Here is a 13,021-nt window from a genome sequence, read left to right as displayed (position 1 = left end):
GGATGGAGTGAGAACTTTCCCGGTAGAGCACTTACGTTTTCTCTTTCATCCAGCGAGCATTTGGTCTCACAGCGGATGCAGTGTGAGAAAATCTCCCCGGCAAGCACTCATTTTCCTCTATTCCGCTTCCTCTTTCCGTCCAGCGAACATTGGTCTCCCAGTGGACGGAGTGAGAACTTTCCCAGTAGAGCACTTACGTTTTCTCTTTCATCCAGCGAGCATTTGGTCTCACAGCGGATGCAGTGTGAGAAAATCTCCTGGGCAAGCACTCATTTTCCTCTTTTCCATTTCCTCTCTCTGTCCAGCGAGCATTTGGGCTTAGCGGAAAAGCGCAAATTCTCCCGATCGGTCATTGTAAAACTACAATCGCTCCCCGTTCGCAGACCAACAGGGGCCGTCAGTCCAGGCAGTGAGCCACCATTACAGGCCTCCCCAGTCAAGCATCCAGGCCCCTTCTCGAGATGCCAGCCCGCCAAACTCGGCACTCATTTTGGGGGTCTTTAGTCCGGTGGCTGTCCTCTGCTCTTTAGCTTTTGGGGGGAGTACTCTGGGTTCGGGCCGAACTCCGAGCTCAGAGCCCTCCCTCCGGACAGCATGCCAAATACGCATTAAACCTTACCCCTTCAAATTATATGTAAGTGTGAACTCGTGAAATGATGTTTTATTAACAAGGTTCGGGAGGAGCACGTTCAGATAATTAACACAAGTGGAGAGCACTCAGCAATCAATGGTAAGAGTTGTATATATATACTCAGCAGTCTCACCTCATTCCATTGACAGTTTTGCAGCATCCCTCCACCACCCCTTCTCCACGCTTCTAGTCCTAAACACTTACATATGGGGGGAGTACTCTGGGTTCGGGCCGAACTCCGAGCTCGGAGCCCTCCCTCCAGACAGCACGCCAAATACGCATTAAACCTTACCCCTTCAAATTATATGTAAGTGTGAACTCGTGAAACAGACATTTGAAGCCGTTAGAGACAGTTTTACTCCAGGACTGCTCCATCCTTAAGCATTAGATGATCTGCAAATCCGGCGTCGAACTGGGCTTTGTTTATAAAACAATCATCGTCGAAATGCAGGGAAATGCAGGGAACAAACAAGAACACTTGCACAACTCCGTTGATGCTCTGGAAAAACAAACTCCATCCACTGAAAAACCCACTTCTTTGGTGACATTGACTTCCCTAAAGCCGAGCACAGCGCTCTGATGGGCGTACTGCTTTCTCTCTCTCGCTCTGGTCTACGGGTGCGCGCGCGCCCTTCCGGGAGAAGTGCCCTTACGACCCGTATAAGGAAATTCCGCCCCATCTGACGTCACACAGGCCCATACTCGAAAAAACTTTCCGAAACTTGTGACAAACCGGAAGGAGTATTTTTGGCACAGAAATACTCCTTCAAACGTTCAATTTAATTTTTGAAACTTTGTCCATGTTTAGCATGGGAATCCAACTCTTTAACAGCGTAAAAAACTCAGTATGCATGAAATAGCATTTCACCCCCCCTTTAAGCTTCATTTTGTGCTCAGTTACCCATTTTTGTGTTGATATTAATGTTTGTTTTGGACGGTTGTCCTGATTGAAGATCCAACCACAGCCCATTATAAGATTTCTAGCAGAGGCAGACAGGTTTTGATTTTTAAAACTTGCCCCATTGAAGTCAACAGGGTGCAAATTTTAAAAAGAGGATAATACGGTGTAGACAACACCGATTTTTGTCGTTGTTCTCTGTATTGACAGCACTCCAAATTTACCAAAAAATTAGCTCAATGTTAAAATTGACCGGAGTTCTCCTTTAAATAAATGGGGAAACAGATCAGGGAAATGAGACACAGCTGACAAGACTAACGAGGTAACAGGTGAGTCAGATGAACTAATAATGACACGTGAAATGATGACAGGTAGACAAGTCCAAACTAAACAGAACACAACTGTGACATTACTCCCCCCTCCCGGTAGGCGCGTCCTCACGCCATAGAAGACCAACTGCGGAGGGAGCGAGGGGACTCAGGAGAAGGACGAAGAGCAGGTAAAGGCATACAGAAGACAGGAGGGACCAGAGTGGTGCAGACGGCCAGGGCAGAGCAGGCAGTGCAGACGGCCAGGGCGGATCAGGCTGTGCAGGTGGCCAGGGCGGAGCCGACGAAGGGAGGAGCCATGGTGGAGGTAGGGCTGATGACTCCAGGGGGGCGTCTGACGGGGGCAGAGCAGGTGGGAGAGGAGACCAGGGCGGAACCGAAGAGCCGACGCACCAGGGTGACACCGAGGTCCCGGCGGGACACGGCGAAGCTGGCGGCTCCGGCGACTGAAGCGCAGGCGGGGTCCCCGAAGGCCGCGGCGGCACCACAGCGACCGAAGACCCAGGTGGAGCCGGAGGGAGTGAGGAGCCCGACTGAGCCTGAGGGACGGAGTGACGAGGCGAAGCCGGAGGAGGGTAGTCCCAGGGCGAGGGCGGATCGACGAGGGACCAAGGCGGAGCCAGAGGGATGAGAGAGCCTGGCAGAGCTGGTGGACTGAGGGTCCATGGTGAAGCTGAGGGCAGTTGGAGCCAAGGCTGCGTCGGTGGCTCGACGGGCTGAGGCGGAGTCTAGGTAGCAGATGAGGGAGGTGGAGACCGGGGATCCTCCGACCCTGATGGAGCTGGTGACAGACAGACCCACAGCGACTCCACCTCCCCAAAGGTGGATAGAGGAGCCGAGGGGCTGAAAGGCAGTGGTGGAAGGGTTAAGAGGTGGTAGATGGGAGGAGGTGGGAGAGGGAGGCTGGGTGGGAATTCGAAGACAGATTCACAGACAGAAGACTCAGGCTCGGCAGGACTGACGTGAAGCTCAGGCTCGGTGGGACGGACGTGAAGCTCAGGCTTGGCTGGACTGACATGAAGAGCTCAGGCTCGGCAGGACCGACGTGAGGCTCAGGCTCTGCAGGACTGACGTGAACAGTCTCTGGCTCGGCGGGCGTGACGTGAAGATCCGGCTGGTCAGGTAGGACGTGAAGATTCCCTGGCTCTGGCTGTGCTCCGGATCGGGGCACGACGCTCTCCAGACACCGGATGATAGTCTCCCTCCAGTCCAGTCCGGTGGTGTCTGGGAGGTCATCGAGGGTGCTGGTGACAGCAATACACAAAAAGTTCTTAACAAAAGAAAATACGTTTTAGCTCTCTTGAGCAAGGAGGATGATTCTTACCCTATCCTCCATGTTGGGTGGTTTGTTGTTCTGTCACGGTGTGGTGCAGGCAGAAGAAGGCGAAGAGGCACAGAGCTCCAAATCAAACGTTTTACTACAATAATACTATTCTAACGCAGGCAGGCAGGAACACACACACTCTAAATACAACTAACAACAGACAATAAACAAGGCAAAACACAGGGCTTAAATACAGGGAAACAGATCAGGGAAACGAGACACAGCTGACAAGACTAACGAGGTAACAGATGAGACAGATGAACTAATAATCACACGTGACATGATGACAGGTAGACAAGTCCAAACTAAACAGAACCCAACTGTGACAAGCGCATGCTGAGGCACACAGTGCGCAGAAGTCGCCAACTTTCTGCAGGGTCAATAGCTACAGACCTCCAAACTTCATGTGGGCTTCAGATTAGCTCAAGAACAGTGCATAGAGAGTTTCATGGAATGGGTTTCCATGGCCGAGATCTGCATCCAAGCCTTAAATCACCAAGTGCAATGCAAGGCGTCGGATGAAGTGGTGCAAAGCACGCAGTCACTGGACTCTAGAGCCCTGGAGACGTGTTCTCTGGAGTGAAGAATCATGCTTATCTGTCTGGAAATCCAATGAACGAGTCTGGGTTTGGTGGTTGCCATGAGAACAGTACTTGCCTGACTGCATTGTGGCACGTGTAAAGTTTGGTGAAGGGGGGATTATGGTGTGGGGTTGTTTTTCAGGGGTTGGGCTTGACCCCTTACTTCCAGTGAAAGGAACTCTTAATGCTTCAGCACACCAAGACATTTTGGACAATTTCATGCTCCCAACTTTGTGGGAACAGTTTGGGTATGGCCCCTTCCTGTCCCATCATGACTGCGCACCAGTGCACAAAGCAAGGTCCATAAATACATGGATGAGCGAGTTTGGTGTGGAGGAACTTGACTGGCCTGCACAGAGTCCTGACCTAAACCCGATAGAACACCTTTGGGATGAATTAGAGCGTAGACTGCGAGCCAGGACTTCTCGTCCAACATCAGTGCCTGACCTCACAAATGCGTTTATAGAAGAACGGTCAAAAATTCCCATAAACACACTCCTAAACCTTGTGGAAAGCCTTCCCAGAAGAGTTGAAGCTTTTATAACTGTAAAAGATGTGAATTGCACATACATTTTGAGCTATTTATATCGATACTGTGGAGAGATCTGGTATTCATCTCAGGTCCTGAAGAACCCCTAGTATCGAAGTAGCTAGGTGGTCTTTTGCTGTCAGGTCCGAATATGATTAAATCCTCACTAGGTTGTTTAGCCTATACCAGTAAATCTAGGTGTGTCCCTACATCTTCGTGAAAAAATAACCATCATTGACAACTAGGCCTATTGATCAAATTCATGCTTACCCTCCAGCAGAATCTTTCCTGGATCCTTCGTTGTCCTTGGTCTTGCAAGATATACTATAATGCTCTTTCTATTACTTATAGAACTGTCTTTGTAAGCTGAAGTAAAACTGAACAGTATTTGTCTTTATAAAATCAAAATGTATTTGAACAAAAGATAAAAATACTGGTTACACAATGATTAATAATTGTAGCAATATATCAAAAGGTTACAGGTTATAATACTTCAGCTTATCCAATCTCAACAGGGCAGTCCTGTATAAGTGGAAAATTACACAGGCTATTTACCTTGTAAGCAGTTCAAGCAATAGATAATAGATAGATAAAAAATAACTTGTCCTCATCCAAGCTATTCAAGTTAAGATAATAGAGCAGAGCAGTTTGAGCAAAAATAATTTCAGTTAATAAACTGAACTTGAAGAGAACTAATTTCTCCCCAGGGATGCACACAACAACACAATCAAAAATGCAACAACTAACAGTCAAAAAGCAGTCATATTTATACAGAACTGGGTTACATTGTTCCTATGCAATTTCTTGGTTTTTTTCCAGAGGAACTAAATCATGTGACATCAGCCTTCTATTGCCTCAGTCAAGGAGGCTTCCGGTGTCTGTGTAAGTGTGTGTGTGTATGTATCTGGAAGTGTATTTGTAGGTTCATAATATCTTTCGAAATTCAAATAATTCCCTACAATACCTGTATCATTATATATGATACTGGTAATGGTAATAGTTTTGCAACTTTGTGTAATTGTTTAGAATTTTGTGCTAATATTAATCACCAGTAGGGTTCAGTATAATGTCTATAATCACAGTGATTTTGCCAGCAAAAAAAGTCAAAAGCATGGGTAGAGAAGAAATAATTTGTAATATTGGATTATTTTAAATGGATTCATCACATGTAATTTAATAAACATTGTAAACGACAGAAATAGCTCAATAAAACCAAAGCTGTATACATTTAGTTTTTTTTGTTTTAATATTGATTTGGTATTTAATATTGTCAAATTGATGCTGTAATATGGCAGTATTACACATTTTTTCAATATATATATATATATACTTTTTTTTTTTCAGTTAGATGAGAGCTGAGGGATTCATGATCAAAAACTCAGTCATCCAAAAGGTTCCAAGTTATTCCCTTCATTGGCTGGTTGTCCATCGGTGAGGAAGAAGCCACATTAAAGATCTCAGGCCCAAGACCTGCAGTGAGAATTATTTATACAATATATAAAAATGATAATTAAACAAGGTGGTTTCTATAGATTTAGGCATTGGCTAAAAGAAGACCATGAGAAGATCAGCCTATAGCATGCATTTCTCAAGTAACTAATTTACATTTTCCCAGCCCTTTCGATTGGTGTTTTAAAACTTACTTAGGGGGGAAAAATTGCTATATGCATTAGATGGTTTAGAGACCGCTAAACACTGCAGAATGTATTTCATATAAGCATTCAATATTGCATGATCTATTTTTAAATGGAAATGAACTTAAAATCAAATAACAAAGGAAATTCTTGGAAGTATGTCAGGAGTTCATTGACATACTATCTATCACTCACCTCCTTGTTCTCTTGGTCTCTTCCGACCTAATCGATCAGCTTTGTAACTCAGATATTTTTTTATTTCAGTTTCACAGTCGACCACGGTTACATTTCTTTTCAATGCAGCCTCTGAAAAAGGAAATGCAACCTCTTAACTTTATAGTCTTTTAGATGTATGATATTACATTTATTTACATTTTTATTTATCAAGCTGTTAATACTATTACATGTATTCTTGTACACTAAAATAAGATTTTGAACATAGCATGTAAGGAAAAACAATTGCCAAAATTGCTAATAATATTGCAATCGCAATTTCCATAAAAGAAAATCGTAATGCGATTTTTCCTCCCTATACAGTATTGCCAAGGCCTAAATGCTCTTAGGGATAAATTGGTCAAATTGAAGAGCTTTTAAATATGCTTTAAGCTTATTCCATTGAAATTTTTATTTGAAAGTGAAGACAAATGCAGACATAATATTAATAAAAACAAATATTTTAAGTATGTGGGAAGTATGTTCATGTAGCAGTGAGTTTACCTCTGATAACATCTGCTAAAATGAGCTTAGATAAGGGCCTTTTATCTCCTCTCCCCAGCCAGTTGAACTCCTTAGCCAGATCATCTGTTAAGATGCGCTGCATAATATTCTTAATCACGTCCTTGTCTCCAAAGCCTCCAAGCCCTGACAAATATTTTATCTGTGAAGAAAATAGTGATAATTTTATTACAGTTTATTGATTATTTTAATTACAAATCTCTGCAATATTTGATTCTAATTGATCAATGGCATTGAATTGTCAAATATGTTGTATACGGACGACTATGCTGTTGTCTGCCTGGTCTATTGCTCTTAAATGATTTAAGCTTGTCTACAAGTAAGATCATAAAATAATTTGCACTCCAATCAATATGTTCTTTCCCTTTTATTTGGTAAATAGTCATAGTACAAGTAGGGCAACTTGTACAGTCAGTCTGTCATTATTGCAAAATAAACGTAGACATTTCCAGTAAGGTTTATTTGGTGATATTGACCGGCTGAGTGTACAGAATCCCTTTAAATTCTTGATAAACGCTGTGTTGACTCACATATTTTTTGCGTGATGGTGCAGTGTTGAGCTCTCTTTCAATCCTCTCCACATCTTCAAAGGTTTTAAGAGGCAGTTTTAGGCTTGTTTTGACATTTTTAGTGGGCAAGCTGGTACTGCTGGGGACTTCAGAAGCCGTATTGTCTTTCAGTAGATACTTTAACATGTCAGAGTTTTTCTGCACTGTGCTCATAATGTCTCTCAGCATATGGAGGAGCTCCTCCTTGTCTGTTGTGTAAAATTAAAAAAAAAATTGTACAAAGTACAAAAGAAAAAAATACACTTTTCCAACTGATTATGACAAAAGAAGTTGACTCACCATTAGCTGGCATTCTGGATGTAGATGGAAGTGGTTGTAACATTGCTTGATTGCTTTCAAGCTTTTGTTTTTTTAGTCCGGCTAATAGAAATGGCTTTCATTTGAAAGCAAACAATGCATTTTTAAACAAAAAAGTACAAATGAATTATTTTCCCTTCTCATGAGTCAAAACTTTTGAACTATTTTGATTGGAAACAAAATGTTTGCTTTTGTTACCATTTTTCTTTGTTCTTCAATTTCTTTTTTCCCTTCTATTGCCTTGTCGAAAGTGCCTGCAATAAGATACATATTTTATTATAAAAATAATGGTAAAGATACCTACATTTAAACAGTTATTTTAAAAATTGTAAATGTTACCATGTTCTTTGTGAAAGATAATATTTAATTTCTCCCATGGTTTTCCTCCTGTTTCAGGTTTAAGTCTGTTCTGAACAGCTTCCATGCACTTCTCTGGTGATTTGAATGGAGGCCAGTAACTTTGTTTCTTGTCTGAGCTCAACCAGTGTGATGCGACCACCATCACCTCATCTGAGTCTTGCAAGGTAACAACTGCATACATGATCTGCCTAGTAAAAAAGAGAAGAAAAAGAAAACAAGACAGGATATTTATTTCCCTAATTGAAAAATAAATATTTTATAGTAAATTGGAAAGTTGAACAATCAAATCATCTTAAAGTTGTGAAATGAAAATACACAGAAATGATCTCCCATTTTATGTCCCATTAACTGGTCTAGCCTTGTGTTAAATGATTGTCCCATTAACTGGTCTAGCCTTGTGTTATTTAATCAGTAGATGTCTAAACATCTATACATTTAATAATTTTTGTTAATTGCCACACTGGCACAAATTTAGGCACAAGCTAAATGTCTGTACTGAATGCAGTATGGTAAAATCAGCTAATTAAATCTTGGTCGTCTTCATGAGCCTCACCTTCCATCACTCTCCATTGAAATGTCTTCTTCCTCATTTATTATAGACAAAAAATCACACTCATCAAAATAGCCTTCACCCATTTTTAAGCATTTGTCTGATGCTTCATCCTCAGACTCATTTTCCAAGCACTTTAATTGTTCATCATTAACATTTCTTCTGAATAATTCCACAGTGTCATATACTTCTTTATCTCTGCTCTTCACAGCTGTAATTACTTTCTCAAGGTCCTCAGGTTGGATGCAAAGTATCACACTTTGTTTAAAAACGAGAATATTATTCTGTTTTAAACATCCAGTTAATGCGGACATTGCAGAGGCAAAGCATTTCAGAGCCAGTGTAATGAGAACTGGGGTCAAAGGGCAGCCCTGATCCAGCAGTTTGTCTCTCTCAACTGAAACTTCTACAGATTCAGTTTCTGGTGCATCTCTGAGAAGGTTTTTCACAATGAGGTAATCCTGATACAGAGTTGGGTTTGACCGTTTTTGCTCTTCTATCTCATCCTTAATACAAGACAAACGTATCTGAGTGCAGAGTGTTTTAGAAGTGATCATGACAGAAGCTGAAACTTTTGGTACTCGACCCTTTGACTGAGACTCCAAGAAATCATCTAGACGTCTTGCTAGAATATTTGCAATGATGAGGTAGTCAACGTTAAAAAAGTGTTGACTATCATCATGTGGACTTTTCACAGTTTTATTAAAGTGTGTCTCAGAGCAGTTAAATGCACCTCTGTGGATTCTGTTATAGAGCATCTTAATGTATGGAATTAGATTCTGAATGTTGTCTTTATAGAAGGAAACTGGGATGCCGTCTGGTCTCGGTGTGTCTGACACTTGAAGAGACTGTACAGCTGATACAATGTCAATCTCACTGACTGCATGTGAGCTTTCTTCACCCAGTGATAAACCAGTCTCATCTGTCAAAAGATCCTTTTTTAGATTCAGCCATTGGAAGATTGATTGTATCTGGGCATCTCTCTGAAAAAGGTTTGTGGAAACATTGTTGATCTCCAAGTACACAGGACGATGGTCACGCTTCTCTGAGTCTCTGATTTCACAACTTCTGACTCGCCACATACATTCTTCTGGAACAAAAAAGTAATCCAGCCTGGACGCAACTTGACTGTGGAATGTATACTCCTGCTTTACAGGGTTCTTTCTTCTCCAGACATCAACTAGCTGAAGAGATTTCATGAACTTATTCACACAACAGCGCAGCTTTCTGTGGATTGGCCTGTCGGTCACCCCTTTTGAATTGTCTTTGTCGATAAATGGATTGAAAACCGTGTTGAAATCTCCACCAATCACCAGCAGCCCTGTGGTCATTGACTGCAGGTAACGTGAAAGTTTTTCAAGGGTTTTTGTGTCTTTTTCATGGTTATAAACACTAACAAGAGTGTACAGCTGACCTTCCAGTTTACATTTCAACACAACATAAGCTCCACAGTTATCTTTTTCATCACTTATACATTCAAAATCTAGTCTTTTCCTGACTAGTATGGCTGTTCCCTTACTAGAGGAGGTAAACTTTGTGTAGAAAACATGCCACTCCTTTTTTAGGTCTTCTATAATATGTTCATCTCCTTCTCCAATGTGCGTCTCTTGTAAAAAAACAACATCAGCATTTTGTAGTTCTTGAAATTTGTGATCTTTTTTTTCTTTAAGTCCATTAACATTCCATGTGATGAAACTTATGGACTGAGTAGCCATTGACAGATCTGCTCTCACAGACCAGCGAGAAATCTTCAGCTTAGTTCCCTGTCAAAACAAAGAGTGATGGAAGGTATAGGAACTTTATTTCATGACACATCCAAGAATACAAAATTAAGTGCAGAGCTCAAGGAAAGCAATATTTCTGGAAATCACAAAATTTAGAACTCCAAAAATATTGCTTTCCTTTCAGTCTTTCAGATTTCAGTGTATGTGTTTGACATCAATGTTGTCTGACACTATTCGACAGGTTATGTATTTGTTTCTCCTACAACTGCTGTGTGCTTCTAAACCATGTGTTGGATTCCTCTAGATCAGTGGTTCTAAGTCTTTTTTGGGCCAGCACCCCATGTGCAGGTCCCTTACCAGCCCCCACCAAAACATTGGCCTTTTATTATTATTAAATATAATCATTATTATTATTTTCATTAAAAAGGCAAAGCAGTCCATTATAATCAGTGATACTGTCTACACTTGATGCAGATGCCCTGTTCATTACTCCATGCGGTTGCGCCACCTCTGACAACAGGACAAATTAATTTGAAATATTCCCTTTGATGTGTCCTCGGATGCACTCAATAGAGACAGTGTTAGAATATTGCAGGCCACATTCTTTTGCAAGTTTCAACTTGCCTCGTCGTAAATCTTTGGTATAAACTTGCCTTAATGGCAACAAAAATTGCTTCCATGAAACAAACAGTTTTTATAACAAACATAAACATTTACTTTAATAACCAAAAGTAACACAATATAGCAAAACAATAATAATAAATAATAAACCATACCCTACTTGAGTTTCTTGCTTTATAAAAATGTTTAATCTAAATCATTATGAAGGTAGGGTTAAATTTGCCTTTTTTTTTTTTCTTTTTTTTTTTTGCTGAAATAGACATTAATAGAGATTTTCTTTTTGTGGTTTTTGTAGAAAGAAAGAAAGAAAGAAAGAAATAAAGAAAGAAAATAATTGTAGAATTCAAATAACTTTAAGCAGCAGAATAATTGGAGGGAAGAGTTACCTTGTATCTCTCAGGATAAAACACTGCCGTCAGTTCAGCTGTCTGGTTGAACAGTGAGTAAGACGTCTGACGTTAGATTTGCTTAATAGACTCACTCTTGGGTGTGGACTTATTAAATCTGTTAGGAACTGCTCGGAGACCAGAAAGTTTAGATCCAAATGCAGCTTTAATCAGAAGGGGACAATCCAGACACGTAAACAAATGAACAGGCAACAGGGCAAAGTCCAGGGGGGTATTGCACAAAAGCAAGATAAGAAATTAAGATGGGATTTTCCAGTTATCCTGGCTGAATTTAGCCCTGACTCGGTTGCATGAAGGGAGGCTAAATTAATCTACATTAAAGGAGAACTCCGGTCAATTTTAACATTGAGCTAATTTTTTTGTAAATTTGGAGTGCTGTCAATACAGAGAACAACGACAAAAATCGGTGTTGCCTACACCGTGTTATCCTCTTTTTAAAATTTGCACCCTGTTGACTTCAATGAGGCAAGTTTTAAACCTGCTTTTAGCCTCTTAACATCCTTGATGTGTCATTACAAGTGCACAGCCAATGTGAGTGATTCCTTCAGAGTGAACGCGGGTGAATGTGACTGCAGTAGATGTGAAAGATATGAATAAAAATGAAGTTAATTCGGCCAGCGCACATACATTTATTTATGTCCTGTTTTCGGTCGAAGTCCATAGTAGTCGATTGTCGAGTTCACGCGCGTGATCATAGGTAACTAAGCAACAGTGGAGAACTCATTTCAGTGTCAGAGGTTTGATGAATATATATATTATTCGAGATTTAAAGCGTTTATTGTCATACACCCAGTGAGGAAAGCAGATTTTCCTGAGCAATTATTAATTTGCTGTCCACAATGAATGCCAACACAGTGCAAAAAAACTATACTATACAATATGAAAAATAGAATATAGACTATGTATATCTATATATGCAAGTATAGAGTAGAAATGTACTGTTGAATGAGAAAAAATATCAATATATTATATTTTATTGCAGTTGATGAGATAATAAGAAATGGCTCATGAAGTTGCAAATGTGGTTTCAATTAAGTCCGTAACGAGATCAATATGTAGTATATATAGACTAAAGATTTGTGTGTTTCCTATTCACAATGGCTTGCCCTTTGTTGAATGATGTAGTTGATGAGGACGTTTTAATACTCAGACGAGCATTCAGGCATGAAAGAGTCTTCCGAGATAGGGCAGACCCATAGCCTTTTCAGACGAATATCTGACTGAGAGGTACAGATTCTCAGGTGATGGCATCAGATATTTGTGTAGGCTGCTGGGTCCAAACATACAGCACAGGACAGCACGGAGCCATGCTCTCACTGTCCCACAGATGGTCTGCGTATAGCACTGCGATTCTTTGCAAGTGGAATGTTTCTGTATTCTGTCGGTGATGCAGAAAACCTCAATAAAGCCACTATTTGCCACACAATAAGAAATGTAAGTGTGGCATTGAAATCTCTTGTGCACATATTTATCACCTTCCCTGGCCAGTTCTACAAGATTGCAGGTAACATGAATAATAACAGATTACTACAAAATGTTACATTAGCACAGTCACAGTATGGCACTCATTATTTTGTGTTACAGCTTTTCCTAATGTAATTGGTACAGTGGATTGCACCCATATTCGTATCAAACGCCCCTCAGGGGCACATGAGGGAGATTATGTTAACAGGAAATCCTTCCACAGTGTCAATGTTCAGGTAAGAATGAGTTATGGTTACTGTCAGCTACATAATTATTCTGTGCATTAAATTACCTTAATAGGCTATATATTTTTACAGATGATCTGTGATGCTGACTGCCTTATCACAAATTTAGAGGCAAAGTGGCCT

General features: G+C 40.8%; 1 protein-coding gene across 1 annotated transcript in view; it reads right to left on the bottom strand.

The window, feature by feature from the left end:
* The window catches only part of LOC311093785 (uncharacterized protein), a 35,766-nt gene extending 24,423 nt beyond the window's left edge, over positions 1-11,343 (bottom strand). Inside the window, exons 1-11 of the mRNA XM_084131378.1 lie at positions 11,169-11,343; positions 8,441-10,200; positions 7,867-8,075; positions 7,726-7,781; positions 7,510-7,603; positions 7,192-7,418; positions 6,644-6,803; positions 6,122-6,232; positions 5,711-5,762; positions 2,817-3,102; positions 2,236-2,761 (exon numbers count right to left, since the gene is read on the bottom strand). Of these exons, the coding sequence (XP_083987504.1) occupies positions 2,236-2,761; positions 2,817-3,102; positions 5,711-5,762; positions 6,122-6,232; positions 6,644-6,803; positions 7,192-7,418; positions 7,510-7,603; positions 7,726-7,781; positions 7,867-8,075; positions 8,441-10,152 (3,433 nt within the window). The 5' untranslated portion in view covers positions 10,153-10,200; positions 11,169-11,343. The remainder of the gene's footprint in view (positions 1-2,235; positions 2,762-2,816; positions 3,103-5,710; positions 5,763-6,121; positions 6,233-6,643; positions 6,804-7,191; positions 7,419-7,509; positions 7,604-7,725; positions 7,782-7,866; positions 8,076-8,440; positions 10,201-11,168) is intronic.
* Between the last annotated feature and the right edge of the window lie 1,678 nt (positions 11,344-13,021).

Source organism: Abramis brama (assembly GCF_963993115.1).
Source record: "Abramis brama genome assembly, chromosome: 12".
Lineage (NCBI taxonomy): Eukaryota > Metazoa > Chordata > Actinopteri > Cypriniformes > Leuciscidae > Abramis > Abramis brama.
Note: the sequence above shows the minus strand (reverse complement) of the source record. Positions and strands in the feature narration are given on the sequence as shown.